Genomic DNA, 21,088 nt, shown 5'->3' on the forward strand with positions numbered 1-21,088 from the left:
GTTTATAAAATAACCTGCCTCTAATGTCTCTCAACTGATGTCTAATACAATATAGAATCTATGAGGGTGAGAAACAACATAGGTACATACAGTTTGTACAGCAGTTTTTCTTCCCGCACCAGAGATGGGGGTTACCCGATGATCTGAGGCTGTGGTAAATCTGACATCAGGAGGGGGCTCATCACTCATATATGGTGATGTTTGTTGCTTTTGAGTTTTATTGGATGTTTTAGCTTCATACATTCACAGATAAAACCACTGATAATAACTAAAAAGGCAGATGGGTTTGCTATTGGTTCCTTCCCGCAGCTGATGCCAGCCTCTGAATCTATATATTTCCCTTCCACTGCTTTGTTGTCACTTGTCAGACACAGAGGAGCCCTGGCAGGTGTTTAAGTGCAGCCAGAGTATTGAGAGGAGGCGACAGCAAGTCAGGCTGGCAATGAAGGGACATCTCTCCACTCCGGTGCTGTGGCTTCTTCTCCTCACAATTCAGGTCATAGCAGGTAAGTCTCCTCTGTGTTTCACCAGGGGAGCTGGGTTAACTGGAACTAGGGTGGTAACTTTTACAGTCCGCTTTTTACCATCCATGTCTGGCTTGGAGGTTGTGACTTTTCCTTTTGGGATTGGACCTTGCCACTGTTACAGAGGCTGTTTTTACCTTGAGATTGGACTATTGCAATGACCTCTGTGTGGGGCTGTACCTTAAAACCATTCAGACAACGAAGCTGGTGCAAATGGCAGCAACTCACTGAGCAGCGCATCTGGCTGGGAGCTGTGCTGCAGGATCTGCACAGGCTGCCCAGCTTTGTGTGGAGGTTAAGGTGTTGATGATGATTTATAAATTCCTAAATGGCCTGGGACAGGTCTCCCTGAGGGATCACCTCTCTCCCTATGCTGTACGGCCAGAGCTGTGGTTAGCAGGGGTGCCCGAGCTGGTTCCCCCTTTTATAAAGGAGAGGGGTGGCTGGCAGGGTGCCCTCTGTGAGGGCTCCAGGACTCTAGAACTTGCTCACCCTTTGGGCCAAAATAGTGCAAATTTGGTGACCTTTTGGGCACACTGCAAAATACACTCGTTTGAGGGGTGGAGATTGGGAAGAACACAGGCTGTGCATCACATAATGAAAAAGGGGTGGAAGGAGTTTCTGTAGGTGTCTGGTTAGCTGAGTTCCTATTGAAATGGTCACTTAATGCTGATGGAATTTGTGTGTTATCAATGCCATCCAGGTGCCTAGAGCCTTGGCTAGGCATCACTTTAGTGTTTTAAATTCCAATAAATACATCAATAATTTGGGATCCAACAGAAATGTCTGTTTGGTCCAGAATCCAACAGCTCCAAGGGTCAAGTCCTGGCTCCTCACTCCCCCATTCACTCACTGAAGCCAGTAGAAGTTTTGCATGTGTGAGATGAGCAGGATTTTCCCAAATAAATCCAGAGCTGATTCATGCCACAGAGAGGGTGAGGGGGGGTGAGGTAGAGTGCAGTGTGCAATGCCCGGTGCGCGTGAGGGTACTGGAAGTTCTGCCAGCAGGAAGATTTATCCTGCAGGAGCCCTGCCTCCCTCCCTTTCCCAAGGTTTCTGCTGGAGCAGAGAAGCTTTGAATCCTAGCTGGAGTCTAGAGAAGCCCGACCAGCACAAGCTGCATGGCAGAGGTGCTGCATCAGGGTGTCTCACGGCCACATTGGTTTCATTCCCTCAAGGCCGCCCTTGCTCAGTTTCAGGGCTGCTCTCATTCATTCCTCCAGCACAGAGAGAGTTGAAGGCTCTTTGCCAAGCTGTGTCCCAGCTCCAGGCAGACGTAACACTAGTAGCGGTGGCTATGCCCTGTGTTACAGCAGCATGAGCTGGCGCAAAGCAGGGAGTGAATCTGGCCCAGAGATTCCAAAACTGATTAACAATAGGATTAAAATCGATTGTGGGACCCAGATATGATTTAAATAATACAGTGATTGGAACCTGTTTGGCTGGTATTAAGAGGATGAAAATGATCCCAGTGTTGGGCAGGAAAGGTCTGCCAGGATGGTCTGGCCATGTACTCAGAGCTACTGGGAGAAAAGCAGCTTGCAGGGAGTGGGGGCAGAGTCTGCTCCTCATCTGGGGAAGGAGCAGCCTGTACATGCAGGGCAGAGAGGCCGGGGAGAAGAGGAGGGGGAAGAGCCAAGGGAGGAGGGCGGGAGGAGACCAGCGGAAGAGAGAAATGTGTGGGGCAGGTGGGGAGAGGAAGCTCCGTTAGGGAGCACAAGGCTGTAATGCCAAGCACCACAGAACAAAAACTGTGAGGTTAAAAAAACCATCCAGTCTCATTTTTCCATCCATCTTTGGACTTCAGAACTCCCCTCTACTCCTCTGCCAGCGTGGGGTGAGAATTGCAGGCTGAAAAGTCACCCTTTTGTGCACCCGAACTGCACAACTCCCCCTGGCTGCTCAGCTGGAGACTGCGCTTACCCTCCCCTCACCCCTGAGACAGGAACTGCCGTCCATTGCCCAGCACTGCCTTCGCTCTCCCCTCCTGCTTCAGTTCCTCTGACAGAGGAATGGCTGACTGGGAAATAGCTTGACAGCCACTGAGTTAATTCATACAGCATGGTTCACACTCACACAAAGAACTTCTGTTACTGGTCAGGGGTGAACTACAGACAGAGATAGTGGAGACCTTCACACTGACATCAACCATTCACACCAACTACCCTGTCACCATAACAGGAGGGGAATGATTTAGCCATTTGCAAATATCAACACTTCCCAGGCTTCCCCCACCCCACTAGATTTAGCCGAGAGCACTCCCCCCTCTGCTCTGTTACTTCTCACATTTTGGACCAACCAGTAATAGAAAATTTCAAAATATCTCAGACCTGTAGATCTAGCATAGCATAGATAGCTCAGCCAAAAATATACCTCAACCCTACACAGCACAGGAATATCATATTATGGGGTCATTTTTTGTGACTCAGTAGTTAACATAACAGCTACAGACCCAGAGAGCCTGTGTGTAACTGCAGCTGGGTGTGTCCTAATCTGTGTGAATGCTGGTGAAAGTGCAGGCTGGAGGGCTTTGTTGTTTGTCATAGCAGTACAGTGTGAAAGGGAGCCCAGGCCGGTGCATCAGGGGGTTCAGTGGTACCCCAGTTCCAGGTGGCACCCCCCGGGGAATACGTCACAATAGCGTTTCACAACTATTGAACACTTTAAATTGTGTGGGAAAACAATTATGTGGGCTCCAGGCAAACAAATGAGAAAATATCAGGGATGGACTTAAAGCTGTGGGTTTTACTCCCAGACCCAGATCTGAACTTGTCAATGTTCAGAGTGCTGGGTGGGGTCATTATTCCAGGTTGGGTGACAGAAGTGGTGCAAGCATATGATAGGTGCAGTATATAAATGTGATTGTTCTCCTGAAAGGTGGTGCTAATGGCTGCCATCACAGGGTCTTGCATCAAATGCGAATCACAGACCTCATGAAAGCCAATGCCTGGGCCAAGCACACTCTATTAGGCTCAACAGACAGAACCATCAAAATCCTTTATGGAGTAAAAACATCTGCAGACAGTGGGGGCTATTGCCCAAGGCATTGGCCACATGGTCAGGGCAGAGCTAGCCAGGAGTTTCCCTTGTTGCCAGTGCAGGGGCCAGGATATTGGTGTTGGACTATGTCTGTTGGAGGGAGAAGCCAGTAGAAGGAGTTGTGACCGGGATCCGAGAAGGAAGCAAAGAACCAAAGCCTGTTGGAGCTCGCTGGAGGTGCAGGCTGGGGATTTCTGAGCATTGAAACTGCTGGCTGTTGTTAGGTTCAACTGTATTCACGGAAACAGAACTCTGTGTGCACTTAGCCTTAGGTTCTACCACGAGTGAACGTCACTGAGTTAACTCAATTGAAAAAAGCCCCTTTTGTCCTAGTGCAGACCAGGCCCAAGGGGTTTCCTTTGGGACTAGAATGAACAGAGCAGCACCTAATAACCTTCCCTATGGACTGCAGCAAAGTGACCATTTTGTATTTGCTTGGCATTGAAGGAGCAGGATGGTCTGGCCACGTACTGGTGTGAATTGCACTGTTCTCTCAGCTCCATGGAGGCTCCTTACACATGGTGTCCCCAGCTCAGCCATCCACAGCTGCAACCAGCCTGTTCCATGGCTCACAGTGGAACTCTGCATGTAGCCGTAGCTCCTAGGCATAGTAATGATGCCGGGACTTGCTCTGAGTCTCAGGGACAGTCCTGGGTCTTCAAACCCTACCTGGGGGCCAGTTCTCCCAGGCAATACCTGAGGACTGTGTGGCAGGCAGTTGCCCCACCTCACAGTCCCTGTGAACTGCCTCGTTCCCAGCAGCCAGCTTTGCCTCTCCACAACCCCCAGAAATGCAAAGAGGCCTAGAGACAACTGAGGGCAGGGGGTGAAACTCAGAGCAACTGGGAGAAAAGCAGCTTGCAGGGAGTGGGGGCAGAGTCTGCTCCTCATCTAGGGAAGGAGCAGCCTGTACATGCAGGGCGGAGAGGCCAGGTAGAAAGGGGAGAAGAGGAGGGGGAAGAGCCCAAGGGAGGAGGGCGGGAGGAGACCAGCGGAAGAGAGAAATGTGTGGGGCAGGTGGGGAGAGGAAGCTCCGTTAGGGAGCACAAGGCTGTAATGCCAAGCGCCACAGAACAAAAATTGTGAGGTTAAAAAAACCATCCAGTCTCATTTTTCCATCCATCTTTGGACTTTAGAACGCCCCTCTTCTCCTCTGCCAGCGTGGGGTGAGAATCGCAGGCTGAAAAGTCCCCCTCACTCCTCCCCCTACACGTGATCACCCTTCCCCACCCATACCTCCCCCTTTCCCACTTTTTAGAGTCCCTCTTCTCCCCATGCCTCCTTCTGCCCTCCTCTCTGCTCTTTCTCCCTTCCTCTCTCTCCCTGCTGCCTCGATTCTTCAACCCCCTCCTCACTTCTCACTGCTGTGCCCCACTCCAGACCCCCTCCTCTCTCCACCTCTCCATTCAGACCTCCTTCTCCTCCCCTCCCTCCTGCCCCCTGCTCAATAACCCCCTCCAGCCCTATGCTCTCTGCTTTCCCTCCAGACCACCCTGTGCTCTATCTCTACTCCTCCCGCTTGCCCCAATTTCAGATCCCTATCCCCTCTCCTCCCCTCCGACGCTCTCTCCTGCTTCCCTGTTAACCCCCACTGCAGACACCTCTCCCCTCCCCACTTCTCCCTCCTGCCCCCGCTTTCCAACCTCCTTCCCGCCCCCCACTCCAGACCCACCTTCTCATTCCTGATCCTTCCGACAGCCCTTACCAGACCCTCCTCCCCTCTGTCCCTCCTGCCCCCTGCTACAGACTCTCTCTCTTCCCCACCCTTTCTCCCCCCCTTGCTCCAGAACCCCCTCCCCACCCGTCACTCTGGCCAGCTCATCATCTTTACTCCATTCCCTTGCAACCCTTGAATCTGCCTCCTGTCCCTGCAGTGTCCTGCTCCCCTCACTCTCCCCATCCTCCTTTCACTGGTCTCTGCTGCCCGTCACGATCCCTGGGTCCTGTCCAGCCCCCGCAGCCACACAGAGACAGCCGTGTTCCCAGGGGGAAGTGGCAGCCAGCTTTACTCAGGGGGTCCTCACTCCCAGATGCCGACAGACTGTAGGGAGATGGTGGCTTCGCACTGGCTTCAGCCTCAGTGACAGTGACAGTGACAGGAGATGGCGCCATTTGGAATCAGGGAAACTCAGTGAGTTGGCGCCTTTCATTGTGTTCTCATGAGACAGGTAAAAACACCCCAAATCGCCAGAGTGTGGATAAAATGGGGAGAGCTGCAGCACTGACAGCCCCGAGCATGAGGCCCTGAGATGTGAGAAGGTGACACCATGAGGCAGCTCTGGGCATGTCCCATTCTTCTGGTTGTGGGCACGGATCCCCGCTTCCGGGCGTGGACTCTGCTGTGATAATGCTGGGAAGGGGGCTCCGTGCTGTTCTGATCCTGCTCTGTGTCTCTCTTTGAAGGTTCTGGTGAGCTGAGGCTGGTGGATGGAGGCAGCCCCTGTGTCGGGAGAGTGGAGGTTAAACACCAGGAGCGGTGGGGGACGGTGTGTGATGACGGCTGGGACATTACAGATGCTGAGGTTGTCTGTAAGCAGTTGGGATGTGGAGCTGCTGTCAGTGTCCATCTTAATGCTTATTTTGGACGAGGATCTGGACAAATTTGGCTGGATGAAGTTTCCTGTGATGGTACCGAGTCTGTTCTCTGGGACTGTGGGAACGAGGGATTCGGTGAGAGTGACTGCAGTCATGAAGAGGATGCTGGAGTGACCTGTTCAGGTAAGAATCAGCCAGCTCAGTCCTGAAAGACAAAACCCCTGAGACAAAAGGGCTTGAACCCAGAGGGCATCGTGTGCCTGTGACCCTAATTAGAAATGAACAAAAACCAGAACAACTCCTGTAATGATTGTTATTACTGGACTGTAATTATTACTAATCATCTCACTGGCCAATGAGGAGCCCCCTGTGTGACTGTGAAGTGTTCTCAGTATCTCATTTCCAGTTGTTTCAATGCCACATCTTTCCTTTCCCTCTAAAAATGCAGATACGAGAGAAAATGGAAAAGGAAATGTCAGGTTGGTCCTAAGTTGCTGAGACACTTTTGAAAATGTTACACTCATGCTAAAATCCAGACCCAGACACCCAACCGCAGAGGTACAGAGGCTGGGACATTTATGTAGCCCCTTTGCCACCCTCATAGGGTGATGGAGGAATGGGCAGATTTTCCCAGCTTGGCCAGAATTAGATTTAGCCAAGAGCACTCCCCCCTCTGCTCTGTTACTTCTCACATTTTGGACCAACCAATAGTAGAAAATTTCAAAATCTCTGATACCCTGTAGATCTAGCATAGCATAGAGAACTCAGCCAAAAATATACCTCAACCCTACACAGCACAGGAATATCATATTATGGAGTCATTTATTGTTACTCAGTTGTTAACATTACAGCTAAAGACCCATTACACGTTTTATTTTTAATTTCTTCTTCCTGACATTTAGTAGGAATAATATCTTCCTCTGACACAGCACAAGGAAGAATAGAATCTTTTCCTATAGTTCCAAAAGTTTTAGCAGTTCCCCCGGCGATGGGAGCTCAGGGCAGGGTTTAGTCTCAACCCTTTCCTGGATTTTGAGTGTTTCAGGGATAAACCTCCACATTCTCTTCACGTGGGTAGCAGGGGGGAGGGGGGAGGTTTTATGTGTCACCCTCCTGCCAGGTGGAGCTGGCAGTAACCAAGGCCAGGTTCAATACATAGGGGTTCCTTTTCAACAATATGACACAACCGGTTTGAGCCCCCAGGATGGCCCCAAGGGCAGGTCGCTGTGCTGGGACCTTTACTACAGTGTCAGCTTGGGGACAGTCTGTGATGATTCCTGGGATCTGTCAGACTCCGATGTCGTTTGCAAACAACTGGGACGTGGATGTGCCATCAGTGCACTCTCCCGGCATAGTCTGACCTGCCACTGGAAATGAATCACCCGGACAAAGGACACTGATGACCTCAGCAATTCCTGCCTGGGCTGTGGAGTTGTCACAGTGAGTCAGACAAGTCTAATTTCCTGCACACTGGACCCTTCTCAGCCCCACAGGGCCCGTTCCTCGCTCAGACTTAGGGGGGTTATAAGCTTTCTCAGCGACTCCGCACTGGAGCTGCCTGCACACCACACTGGCATCGTTCAGGTCCCACTGGTCATCCAGCACTCTGGCCCACACACCACGGAGGGAAATCTCAACTCTCCCATCACACCGGCTCTCTCCATTCAGCAGTCTGCGTGATTCAGAGCAACCTGGGCTCAGGAGAGATGGGAAATACACTGAATAACACTCCCTGTTATAGACTGGAAATAATACAGAGTGTGCATGAAATTATGGACTGTTTCTCAATAAGAAGATATAAGCCAGTGATCAGAATGTGTCACAGTGTTAAAGGGAACCACCTCTGTCAGAAGACACTTATTCTTTTGACTCTATAAGTGGAAGGTGCTGTAAGGATTGTTGAACTCTGAGCTTGACACAAGGGCTTGCCAACGGACTCTCTAAATGAGTAAGTGAAGTTATTCCTGCAGATTACTGATTGGGAAAATAGTCTCTGTGTGTGGTGGTGGAATGGCTGCTGAGGTTTATAGTCACTTTATCCAGGCTTAAATGCCTGGAAGCCAGTGAACGGTGTCTGCACAAGCACTTAGCAGGTGGGTCGTGAGTGATTTAGGCAAGTTTGCCTTGAGGGAGTTTGGCCAATGGAAGAGCAGGGTTCACGGTGGTCAGGAACAGGTTTTTGTTGGTAAATTCCCTTAGTTCCCCCTGATCTTTGCTCAGTAGGTGGCAACTTTCTTGGTTCATGTGGATCCAGTGCAGGAGCTCCTAGTGTTAGATGGTTCCCGGCACTGGTGGTTCTAACTGGAGCTGTCCCCTGAAATGTGGTGTCATCTCTGAGTCTAACGTGAGATTCGAGCTGATCAATTCATAGCACAAGAAACAGGTTGTGTGTGGGGCGGGGAAGGGGACGTTCTCTGTTGGTGAATATTGTGACTCCCTTGGGATGTGTATCTCAGTGTTTGAGAGTGTCTCAGAATCAGTGAGTCCGACAGCAAGGTGGTAAGTTAGGAATTACTCCCCGAGTTCAGACCCAGGTGCAGCCAGGAGAGACTGACACATGTTAAAAGACAACAGCAGAGTCAATGCAGGGCACACCCACTGGCTGTGTCAGGTACAGTATGTACTAGTATGGCAATCTGACGGGTTGCACTGATGCAAACAGCTCATTGATCTTGGTAGCCAAATAACATTTCAAGACTAAGAGTGAAATCTTGGCCCCACTGAAGGCAATGGTAAAATCTCAGTTCACTTCAACGGAGCCAGGAGTTCGCCCTAAGACTGGACCAGGAGAATGCCTGCATGCAGTTAGTATAGTGCAGGGGTGTAGCCATGGGTTGGTTGTGGCCCACCCAGTTAGCATCCAGGCCCACCCAAATCAGGGCCAGAGCCCCCCGAATCCACAGGCTGGGAATCCCAACCCTGCCTCAGTGTCCATCAGCCTGGGTGCATCTCTCTCCTGCCGGTGCCATGCACTGCTTCCCTGGTCTGTGGCTGCAGCACTAGCCCCACAGGGAGGGTAGGGGCATGCCATGTGGGGGCAGGTCTGGGCGGGGCTGGGGCTGGGGCTGGAGACTGGGGCAGCAGCTTCCGGATTCGGCAGGAAAGGGATGTGGCTGGGCTGATGGACACCGAGCCAGGGTCGGGAAGGGTGGGTGCAGCTCGACTCCCAGTGGGACCCTGCTTCACCCAAAGGGTGTGCCTAAGTGACCAGATGTCCCAATTTTATAGGGACAGTCCTGATATTTGGGGCTTTTTCTTATATAGGCACCTATTATCTCCCACTACCTGTCCAATTTTTCACACTTGCTATCTGGTTACCCTAGGCACGCCCCGCAGACTGTGTGCTCCGGGCAGCCTCCGCTTTGGGTGCCTGCAGAGCGGTAAGAGCCGGAGGGAAGAGGTGGAGGGAGGAGAGCCCCCCTCCCTCTTGCCCCCTCCCCAGGGCACCGGATTCCTTCTGCACCCCTCCTTTTGCCCCTCCCATCATTGCCCACCCACCAAAAGCTGGGTCGCACCCAGGTTTCCTGTCCTACCTATGCCACTAGTGTAGTGTAAGGGTACAGAGTAGATTTGAGTTTTTCTGAGGAGGCTCATGGCTATAACTGAATACCACAGCCCCTCAGGAAGGCCAGATGGGATTATGGCAGATTGAGCTCGTATGGAGGGGACGAGGTGTTTTTCCTTAGAAGGGATTCTTCTTCCAGCAACTGTTGGGAGAAATCAGCATCTTCATGTGCTGAGGAGCTCCTGCCAAGAACCAGGGTATGGGCTGGGTAGCTAGTTAGGAGAGGCAGGGCAGGGCTGCAGGGAATTCAGTTAGGAATGCAGGTATCAGCCTCTGTGAGAAGCAGGAGAACTGCCAGGTGAATTGTCCCCAAGGTATAAAGTATCAGCTGTAAAGAGGAGAGTAAACGTCTGTTGAGAGTGCTGGGCAGCCCTACAGGCTCAGTCAAGGTGTGTAACGGCACCAGTGACTTTGGGCTCTGTGGGGGACAGTCCTGGAAGCTACGTGTCCAATATTAGGAAGAAGGTTGAAATCCAGGGCTTCTGCAGTAGGTTTCTCTGTAAGGACCCCAGCTCCAGTGAGTCAAGAAGCCCTATGGAGACTCTGTACATGGATCTGAAGATGGGGCAGAGAGGGGAGCTGAAACTTCATTAAGTAGGAGGGCTCCCTTTGTTGAGGGGAGAAGCAGATGATCACAATGGCCTCTTTGAGTCTTAAAATTCTGCGGCTCTATAGACCCATAAGAGGAGCTCCATTTAGCCACAAGGGAACCATATTGGCTGGCCATCAAAATTAAGTTTTCGAGTGAATTATTTTTCCCACGGAGACCTGGCCACTTTTGAGTTTTTTCAATTGGAAAAGTGTGAAAAAGGTTTAAAAAAAAATAAGCTAAGTGAGTGAAAGCACTACTTTCTCTGTGGTGGGCTACCAGAAATACCCTCAGGGATTTTTGAGAGAGAAGGGAAATGGTGATTTTCAGCAGTTTATAATTCAGCCAAACCTGGAAGGAATCTCACTGCAGGAGGAGAAGGCACCTCCCTGGCCCCAGCACTGACCCCTTTCCAAATTTACAAAGGCTCCAACAATCAAGGAAGGTGTGAGAGCTTCTCAAGAAGGTGCCGAGAATATTTTATAATAGAAAGTGCGAAGCAACTTCCATATTGGGAGTCACTACCAGCTCCCCCTCTAATTACTATTGGAGAAGGCTAGGGACAATAAATCGGTAACATTGATGTAACCCGAAGGACAAAGTGCTGCCCCTGCTCCGCTGCCCTGCATGAGGACAGAGTTGCTGATGTTTTTACCGGAGAATCCAGGGCTTTCCCCAGTCACAACTATTTTTTTGTGATGATGTTATTTACTTGTATTTTATCTTTAATACATTTACTATTATTTTATGTGCTTTAGGATCTAGCTCCCCCTCCCCTTGCTGTGTCCTGAGGTTCCCCTACTCTGGGGCAGCATCACACACTGAGGGGCAGGTGTCCTTAATCCAGCATCTCTCTTGCACTTAACTGAGCAAATCACACTGGCATCATTGTCGTGTGAGCACTGAGAGGCCCCCAGGGCAGTACCAGAGCAATGGCCCAAATGGATTTCAGTCCCCTTGCAGTGAAATGTGTCTGTCCAGACAGAGCCAGTTCCCTTCCCAAAATACCCTCCTCCTGGGGCTGATTCAGCGAAGCCACAGTCGAGGTGACAACAGAGAACGTTGGCGTCTGATAAATCCCAGCGAGAGTCACAGAGGGTTCCCCAGGCACCAAGAGCCTGGATCTCCACCCTCCCTGAGCATGTTGTGCTGCCGTTCACCAGCCGGAACCCTGTGTGCCCTGGGGAGAAGGGAGAAGGGGTTTTGAGAGGGAGCCTTGGAGCTATTTTATACCAAATAGTTAAAGAAAGGAAAGTCAGGGGGGATTTGATCTGATTCTATTTATCTTGGATCATTTGTGTTTTACAAGAAGCTGGTGCCATCCTATTACCCTAGCTCTCTACACAGTGAGATCTGTATATTGCTTCACCCTAATCTAGAATTCACATCACTGGGATTTTAAAAACTTCGCACTGAATTCTTACTTGAGCATATGGCTCCAGCATTATTTGCATGTGAGCATGTCTGATTGATGTGTGATATCCGGGGACAGTACGCATGGTGGGACTCATTCCCCGCGCACTAGAATGCTTCAGTCCAGATTGGTCCATGTTCTTCTCCAAAGTGAGCTCCTCCTGGGATAGATAGAGCTGTTCCACACTGTAGTTCATTACAGATAACGTTGGAAGCTTTGAGATCAAAGTGGGCATCACAGATTGTAGCCCAGGTGTCTCCATGTCTTACTTCCACACGTCCTGAGCAGGCACTATCCCCTCCAACCAGCTGGAGCTCAATGTGTCCTAGAAAGCAAATGAAGGATGAAAATTACAAAGGAGCCTTAGGGAGTTAGGTGTTCAACTGCCTTAGAACTTTGGCCAAAAGCCCATCCTGGGGCAGTGGAACAGTGCAGGCAACAATTAGACATTTTTTTAAAAACAATGTACAACAAATGGAAAGAGGGGATTTCAATAGCAATCGATATACATTGGAAGTTCTGAGATATAGAAAATCGATAAGGGAAGCTAAAGCTATCAGAGAAAACTCAGGCAGGGCTAGGAACAATAATGACCATTTTTTCAGTATACTAGGAGTAAAGACAAACAAACAAACAAATCCTAACAAAGGTGTAGCCCATTACAAATGGAGATGGTAAAATAGTTTATAATGATGCAAATAAGGCAGAGGTGTTCAATAAACATTTCTAGTTTTGGATAGAAGTAGGATGTGTATTCATACTATGGGAAGAGGGTGAACCACTCTGCTGTCCGTTGGTAACTAAGGAGGATGTTAAACAGTATCTACTAGGGATAAACTTTTTTAAAATCCAGCAGGCCTGAATAGCTTATAAAACCTTGGAATAAATACAAATGTAGGACTGGAAGGAACCTCATGAGGTCAGCTAGTCCATCCCCCCACACCAAGGCAGCTTTAAGTATACCTAGTCCATGCCGGGTAGATATTTGTCTAACTTGTTCTTAAAAGTCACCAATGACGGGGATTCTACAACCTCCCTTGGTACCTTGTTCCAGTACTTAACTATCCTTATTGTGAGAAAGTTTTTCCTAATATCTGACCTGACTCTCCCTTGCTTCAATCTAAGTGGGTTACTTCTTGTCCTACCCATCATACAGAGAGAGCTCAAAACTGGACACAGTGCTCCAGCTGAGGCCTCACCAGTGCTCCAGCTGAGGCCTCACCAGTGCTGAGTACAGCAGGAAAATTACCTCCTCAATTACCAATTACATAGGACAATTCTGTTAATAAAATCCAGAATGACATTTCCTGTTTTCAAAACAGCATCACCCATTTCAGTCTGTGATCCAACATAACCCCAGAACATTTTCTGCAGTACTGCTGCCTAGTCAGTTATTCCCCATTTTGGATTTTTTGCATTTGATTGTTCCTTCCTAAGTCTAGTACTTTGTACTTGTCTTTCCTGAATTTTAATTTACTGATTTCAAACCAATTCTCCAATGTATCAAGGTCATTATGAATTCTAATACTCTCATCCAAAGAGCTTTGACCCCTCCCAGGTTTGTGTCATCCACACATTTTATGAATTTATTCTCTACTCCATCATCCATAAAATCATAGACCTGAAGGTCAGAAGGGACCATTATGATCATCTAATCTGACCCCCTGCACAACGCAGGCCACGGAATCTCACTCACCAACTCCTGTAACAAACCCCTAACTTATGTCTGAGCTATTGAAGTCCTCAACTCGTGGTTGAAAGACTTCAAGGTGCAGAGAATCCTCCAGCAAGTGACCCATGCAACACGCTGCAGACGAAGGCGAAAAAACCCCAGGGCCTCTACCAATCTGCCCTGGGGGAAAATTCCTTTCCGACCCTAAATATGGTGATCAGCTAAACCCTGAGCATGTGGGCAAGACTCACCAGCCAGCCACCCAGTAAAGAATTCTTTGTAGTTACTCAGATCCCACCCCATCACAGGCCATTGGACATATCTACCGCTAGTAGTCAAAGATCAATTAATTGCCAAAATTAGGCTATCCCATCATATCATCTCCTCCATAAACATATCAAGCTTAGTCTTGAAGCCAGACAGGTCTTTGGCCCCCACTGCTCCCCTTGGAAGGCTGTTCCAGAACTTCACTCCTCTGATGGTTAGAAACCTTCATCTAATTTCAAGTCTAAACTTCCTGATGGCCAGTTTATATCCATTTGTTCTTGTGCCCACCTTGGTACTGAGCTTAAATAATTCTTCTTCCTCCATGGTATTTATCCCTATGATATATTTATAGAGAGCAATTATATCTCCTCTCAGCCTTCTTTTAGTTAGGCTAAACAAGCCGAGCTCACTGAGTCTTATCATAGAATCATAGAATATCAGGATTGGAAGGCACCTCAGGAGGTCATCTAGTCCAACCCCCTGCTCAAAGCAGGACCAATCCGCAACTAAATCATCCCAGCCAGGGCTCTGTCAAGCCTGACCTTAAAAACTTCGAAGGAAGGAGATTCCACCACCTCCCTTGGTAACGCATTCCAGTGTTTCACCACCCTCCTAGTGAAAAAGTTTTTCCTAATATCCAAACTAAACCTCCCCCACTGCAACTTGAGACCATTACTCCTTGTTCTCCCATCAGCTACCACTGAGAACAGTCTAGATCCATCCTCTTTAGAACGCCCTTTCAGGTAGTTGAAAGCAGTTATCAAATCCCCCCTCATTCTTCTCTTCCGCAGACTAAACAATCCCAGTTCCCTCAGCCTCTCCTCATAAGTCATGTGTTCCAGTCCCCTAATCATTTTTGTTGCCCTCAACTGGACTCTTTCCAATTTTTCCACATCCTTCTTGTAGTGTGGGGCCCAAAACTGGACACAGTACTCCAGATGAGGCCTCAACAATGTTGAATAGAGGGGAACGATAACGTCACTCGATCTCCTGTCAATGCCCCTACATATACATCCCAAAATGCCATTGGCCTTCTTGGCAACAAGGGCACACTGTTGACTCAGATCCAGCTTCTCGTCCACTGTAACCCCTAGGTCCTTTTCTGCAGAACTGCTGCCTAGCCGCTCGGTCCCTAGTCTGTAGCGGTGCATGGAATTCTTCCGTCCTAAGTGCATTACTCTGTGCTTGTCCTCTTTGAATCTCATCAGATTTCTTTTCTCCCAATCCTCTAATTTGTCTAGGACCTTCTGAATCCTATCCCTACCCTCCAGCGTATCTACCTCTCCTCCCAGTTTAGTGTCATCTGCAAACTTGCTGAGGGTGCAATCCACACCATCCTCCAGATCATTTATGAAGATATTGAACAAAACTGGCCACAGGACCAACCCTTGGGGCACTCCACGTGATACCGGCTGCCAACTAGACATGGAGCCATTGATCACTACCCGTTGAGCCCGACAATCTAGCCAACTTTCTATCCACCTTATAGTGCATTCATCCAGCCCATTCTTCTTTAACTTGCTTGCAAGAATACTGTGGAAGACCATGTCAAAAACTTCGCTAAAGTCAAGGAACAACTCGTCCACCACTTCCCCTCATCCGCAGAGCCAGTTATCTCATCATAGAAGGCAATTAGATTAGTCAGGCATGACTTGCCCTTGGTGAATCCATGCTGACTGTTCCTGATCAACTTCCTCTCCTCAAAGTGCTTCAGAATTGATTCCTTGAGGACCTGCTCCATGATTTTTCCAGGGACTGAGGTGAAGCTGTAGTTCCTAGGATCCTCCTTCTTCCCTTTTTTAAAGATGGGCACTACATTAGCCTTTTTCCAGTCATCCGGGACTTCCCCCGATCACCAGGAGTTTTCAAAGAGAATGGCCAATGGCTCTGCAATCACATCTGCCAACTCCTTTAGCACTATCGGATGCAGCGCATCCGGCTCCATGGACTTATGCTCGTCCAGCTTTTCTAAATAGTCCCGAACCACTTCTTTCTCCACAGAGGGCTGGTCACCTCCTCCCCATGCTGTGCTGCCCTGTGCAGTAGTCTGGGAGCTGACCTTGTTCATGAAGACAGAGGCAAAAAAGCATTGAGTACATTAGCTTTTTCTACATCCTCTGTCACTAGGTTGCCTCCCTCATTCAGTAAGGGGCCCACACTTTCCTTGACTTTCTTCTTGTTGCTAACATACCTGAAGAAACCCTTCTTGTTACTCTTGATATCTCTTGCTAGCTGCAACTCCAGGTGCGATTTGGCCTTCCTGATTTCACTCCTGCATGCCCAAGCAATATTTTTATACTCTTCCTCTTTAGTCATTTGTCCAATCTTCCACTTCTTGTAAGCTTCTTCTTTCATAAGACAGGTTTTCCATTCCTTGGACCATCCTAGTTGCCCTTCTCTGTACCTGTTCCAGTTTGAATTCATCCTTCTTAAACATGGGAGACCAGAATTGCACACAATATTCCAGATGAGGTCTCACCAGTACCTTGTATAATGGTACTAACACCTCCTTATCTCTACTGGAAATACCTCGCCTGATGCATCCCAAGACCGCATTAGCTTTTTTAACGGCCATATCACATTGGCAGCTCATAGTCATCCTGTGATCGACCAGTACGCCGAGGTCCTTCTCCTTCTGTGTTACTTCCAAGTAATGCGTCCCCAGTTTATAACAGAAATTCTAAATGCATGACCTTGCACTTTTCACTATTAAATTTCATCCTATTACTATTTCTCCAACTTACAAGGTCATCCAGATCTTCCTGTATGATATTCCGGTCCCTCTCTGTATTGGCAATACCTCCCAGCTTTGTGTCATCCGCAAACTTTATTAGCACATTCCCGCTTTTTGTGCCAAGGTCAGTAATGAAAAGATTAAATAAGATTGGTCCCAAAACTGATCCCTGAGGAACTCCACTAGTAACCTCCTTCCAGTCTGACAGTTCACCTTTCAGTGTGACCCGCTGTAGTTTCCCCTTTAAACAGTTTCTTATCCACCTTTCAGTTTTCATATTGATCCCCATCTTTTCCAATTTAGCTAATAATTCACCATTTGGAACCGTATCAAATGCCTTACTGAAATTGAGATAAATTAGACCTACTGCATTCCCTTTGTCGAAAAAATCTGTTACCTTCTCAGAGAAGGAGATCAGGTTGGTTTGACACGATCTACCTTTTGTAAAGCCATGTTGTATTTTGTCCCAATTACCACTGACCTCAATGTCCTTAACTACTTTCTCCTTCAAATTTTTTTCCAAGACCTTGCATACTACAGATGTCAAACTAACAGGCCTGTAGTTACCCAGATCGCTTTTTTTTACTTTTCTTAAAAATAGGAACTATGTTAGCAATTCTCCAGTCAGACAGTACAACCCCTGAGTTTACAGATTCATTAAAAATTCTTGCTAATGGGCTTGCAATTTCATGTGCCAGTTCCTTTAATATTCTTGGATGAAGATTATCCGGGCCCCCTGATTTAGTCCCATTAAGCTGTTCGAGTTTGGCTTCTACCTCGGATGTGGTAATATCTACCTCTGTACCCTCATTGCCATTTGTCATCCTACCATTCTCCCTAAGCTCCTCATTAGCCTCGTTAAAGACTGAGGCAAAGTATTTGTTTAGATATTGGGCCATGCCTCGATTATCCTTAACCTCCACTCCATCCTCAGTGTTAAGTGGTCCCACTTCTTCTTTCTTTGTTTTCTTATTATCTATATGGCTATAGAACCTTTTACTGTTGGTTTTAATTCCCTTTTCAAGGTCCAACTCTACATGGCTTTTGGCATTTCTCACTATCCCTACATATTCTGACCTCAGTAAGGTAGCTTTCCTTGCTAATCCCTCCCATCTTCCACTCCTTGTAGGCTTTCTGTTTTTTCTTAATCACCTCTCTGAGATGCTTGCTCATCCAGCTTGGTCTACAACTCCTGCCTATGAATTTTTCCCCCTTTCTTGGGATGCAGGCTTCTGAAAGTTTCTGCAACTTTGACTAGAAGTAATTCCAGGCCTCCTCCGCCTTTAGATCCACAAGTTTTTCAGTCCAATCCACTTCCCTAACTAATTTCCTTATTTTTTTGAAAATTAGCCTTTTTGAAATCAAAAACCCTAGTTACAAATCTATTTTTGTTTATCCTTCCATTTAGTTTGAACTGAATTAGCTCATGATCAAGGTTGTCCCCTACAATCATTTCTTCTATGAGGTCCTCACTACTCACCAAAACCAAATCTAAAATGGCATTCTCTTGTCATAAATATAAAGGGAAGGGTAAACCCCTTTAAAATCCCTCCTGGCCAGAGGAAAAATCCTATCACCTGTAAAGGGTTAAGAAGCTAAAGGTAACCTTGCTGGCACCTGACCAAAATGACCAATGAGGAGACAAGATACTTTCAAAAGCTGGGAGGAGGGAGAAAAACAAAGGGTCTGGGTCTGTCTGTATACTGCTTTTGCTGGGGACAGAACAGGAATGGAGTCTTAGGACTTTTAGTAAGTAATCTAGCTAGGTATGTGTTAGATTATGATTTCTTTAAATGGCTGAGAAAATAGCTGTGCTGAATAGAATGAATATTCTTGCCTGTGTGTCTTTTTTGTAACTTAAGGTTTTGTCTAGAGGGATTCTCTATGTTTTGAATCTAATTACCCTGTAAGGTATCTACTATCCTGATTTTACAGAGGTGATTCCTTTACTTCTATTAAAAGTCTTCTTGTAAGGAAACTGAATGCTTTTTCATTGTTCTAAGATCCAAGGGTTTGAGTCTGTGGTCACCTATGCAAATTGGTGAGGATTTTTACCAAACCTTCCCCAGGAAGTGGGGTGCAAGGATTGGGAGGATTTTGGGGGGAAAGACGTGTCCAAACTATGTTTCCCAGTAAACCCAGTTAAAGTTTGGTGGTGGCAGTGGAAATCCAGGGGCAAAGGATAAAATTAATTTGTACCTTGGGGAAGTTTTAACCTAAGCTGGTGAAAGTAAGCTTAGGAGGTTTTCATGCAGGTCCCCACATCTGTATCCTAGAGTACCTTGACACCTCTCTTGTCAGTTCAGCAACTACTTGGTGAAGGAATCTATAAGCTGTCGTATCCAAGAGCCCTATTATTATTACTAGCACTTGTCCTCCAGTCTATATCTGGGAAGTTAAAGTCTCCCAAGATCACACAATTCCCATAGGTTTTTACTTCTTTAAAAACATTAAAGAGGTCTCTATCCATATCCAGTACGGATCCCGGCAGTCTATAGCACACCCCAAGCACTGTCCCAGGGCAGGCTCTAGTAGCTTTCTACCCCAATGTGATTTTTGCTCAGACAGACTTTGTCTTATCCATTCCATCACTTCTTATTTCTTTACAGTCTGCCTCATCATTGATATACAATGCTACTTCACCACCTTTGCCTTTACTTCTGTCTTTCCTAAACAGCACATACCCTTCAATATCCATACTCCAGTCATGACTGCTATTCCACCATGTTTCTGTTATCCCTATAATATCTGGTTTCACTTCCTGCACCAGTAGCTCTAGTTCCTCCATTTTATTACCTAGGGTCCTTGCATTAGTGTACAAACATCCTAATTTTTGCCATTTGGCTTCCCTCACATTCTTTACACAATTGGGCACAGACATTCTTCTGCCAATATTACCTATTAGGTTGGTATGTACACTGCCCTTCCACTTTATGTCCATTCTCCTACCTACAGCTGTATCCTCTCTTACTTCATTTTCTTCTCTCTCAAAGAGAATAACTGGGGTGGAGATTACCTGGACATCTCCCAACCATCTCCCCCAAATTCCTAGTTTAAAGCTCTCTTGATCAGTTGTGCCATCCTCCTTCCTAGAAGTCTATTTCCCTCCTTACTCAGGTGAAGTCCATCCCAAGAGAACAGTCCTCTGTCCATGAATGCTTCCCAAAGCCCTCCTTATAGCACCACTGCCTGAGTCATCTGTTGAGCATCATAATATTGTCACACCTTTGTTGCCCTTCTCTAGGAACAGGCAGAATCCCACTGAAGATCACCTGAGCCTCGATTTCCTTAAGCGTCTTCCTCAGCCTAGCATAGTCTCCCTTGATACGTTCCAGCGAGAATCTAGCCATATCATTTGTTCCCACATGAAGGACAATCAGTGGATTTTTTCCCACTCCTGTTAGGATCCTCTTCAGCCTCAGGTCCATATCCCGTATCTTAGCACCCAGCAGACAGCACACCCTTCTGTTCTCTGGATCAGCTCTTGTTACAGGCCTGTTTATTCTTCTCAGTAATGAGTCCCCAGTCATGTTGACCTGCCTTTTCCTTGCGATGGTGCGATTCTCCAGTCTATCCCCTGTTCCATCTGACCACAAGTCCTCTCGATTCCTATTGTCCCTTGCAATCCTCTGCAACCCATCCCGTATCCTCCTGGGGCTCATATTTGGTGATATCTCCATTGACTCTGGCCCTCTTCCAATAGGACTATCTGCTCTTCTCTTTTTCCTTGCCCTCTCACCTTCAGTGACCACCTGCTGTGCCTCTTCTTCATTTTCCAACTCTGCAAACCTGTTCCTGAGCGCTATTTCTCCTTCACTGCCCTGTCTTTTCCTCTGCCTGGTTTTCCTAGTCACATGCTTCCCCGTCCACTTTCCGCACCCAGCAGTATCCTCTCAGAGTTCTTCGGTCCTGCTTCCATCTGCAAGTCTGAGCTTTTCTCTCCAGCCTCCTCATGTCTTTGCTCCATCATCCGCTCGAACCCCCTTCTAAACTCAAACAGAATCTCCACCTGCATCTCTAATCCTAGGATCTTTCCTTCCATCAGCTCTATCAGGCGGCACTTCATGCAGAAAAAATTCTTTTCAGGTACCTCCTCCAGGATCATGTACATGCTGCAGCTTCCACATGCAATCATCTTCATAGCGTCTTCCACTACTTGGGTCACTTCCCCTGCTGCCTCTGTATCTGTCATCGCCTTCTCACCTAAGTCCTGTTAGTCTGGGAAACACAAACCAAACCAAAACACCCACCCACAGCAAAACAAACCCCCCAGCGAGCATGAAAACACTGCCAGACCACCCCACACTCCCTTCACTAGGCTGTCAGTTCCTTTGCCTGTCTCTCTTAGTCTTCCCCCCCCAAACTCCCCTGTTTACAGCTCTGTTTGCTGGCTCCTGTGCTGCAGCAGCTGTCTGTGCCGCTGCCTGACTGGCTGGCTGCCTTTATCCAAATCATTAAATAAAATATTGAATAGTACCAGGCCCAGGAGAGTGATATTATTTCTGTATCCATAGGAACACAGTGACCAGAGAGAAAAGTGTTTAAAGCCACTAATGGCCAATGGGCATATGTCTTACCTAATCCTCAGCATTTCCCTCAAAACCTGGGCTGGCCCAGCCTATCCCAGGTACCCCTGCTTCTGGGGACTGGGTTTCAATCTCCTTCCCTGCAGACCCTGCCTCTCCTTCTCTGTTCATCAGGGCTTCTCTTTTGATAGTTCCCAAGCTCTTTGTTTAATTTTTCCACTGA

At 47.7% G+C, this 21,088-nt stretch overlaps 1 protein-coding gene across 3 annotated transcripts in view; it reads left to right on the forward strand.

Moving 5' to 3' along the window:
• Positions 1 to 378: 378 nt before the first annotated feature.
• Positions 379 to 21,088, forward strand: part of LOC142069406 (uncharacterized) — a 31,653-nt gene continuing 10,943 nt past the window's right edge. For 2 of the 3 annotated variants that reach the window (XM_075120345.1, XM_075120347.1), the window contains exons 1-2: positions 379 to 506; positions 5,967 to 6,281. In XM_075120345.1, coding sequence (XP_074976446.1) covers positions 443 to 506; positions 5,967 to 6,281 — 379 coding nt within the window. In that variant the 5' untranslated portion in view covers positions 379 to 442. Of the gene's footprint in view, positions 507 to 5,966; positions 6,282 to 6,678; positions 8,047 to 21,088 lie in introns of those variants that run through there. The other variant, XM_075120351.1, reaches the window with a different exon arrangement.

Source organism: Caretta caretta, chromosome 1, assembly GCF_965140235.1.
Source record: "Caretta caretta isolate rCarCar2 chromosome 1, rCarCar1.hap1, whole genome shotgun sequence".
Lineage (NCBI taxonomy): Eukaryota > Metazoa > Chordata > Testudines > Cheloniidae > Caretta > Caretta caretta.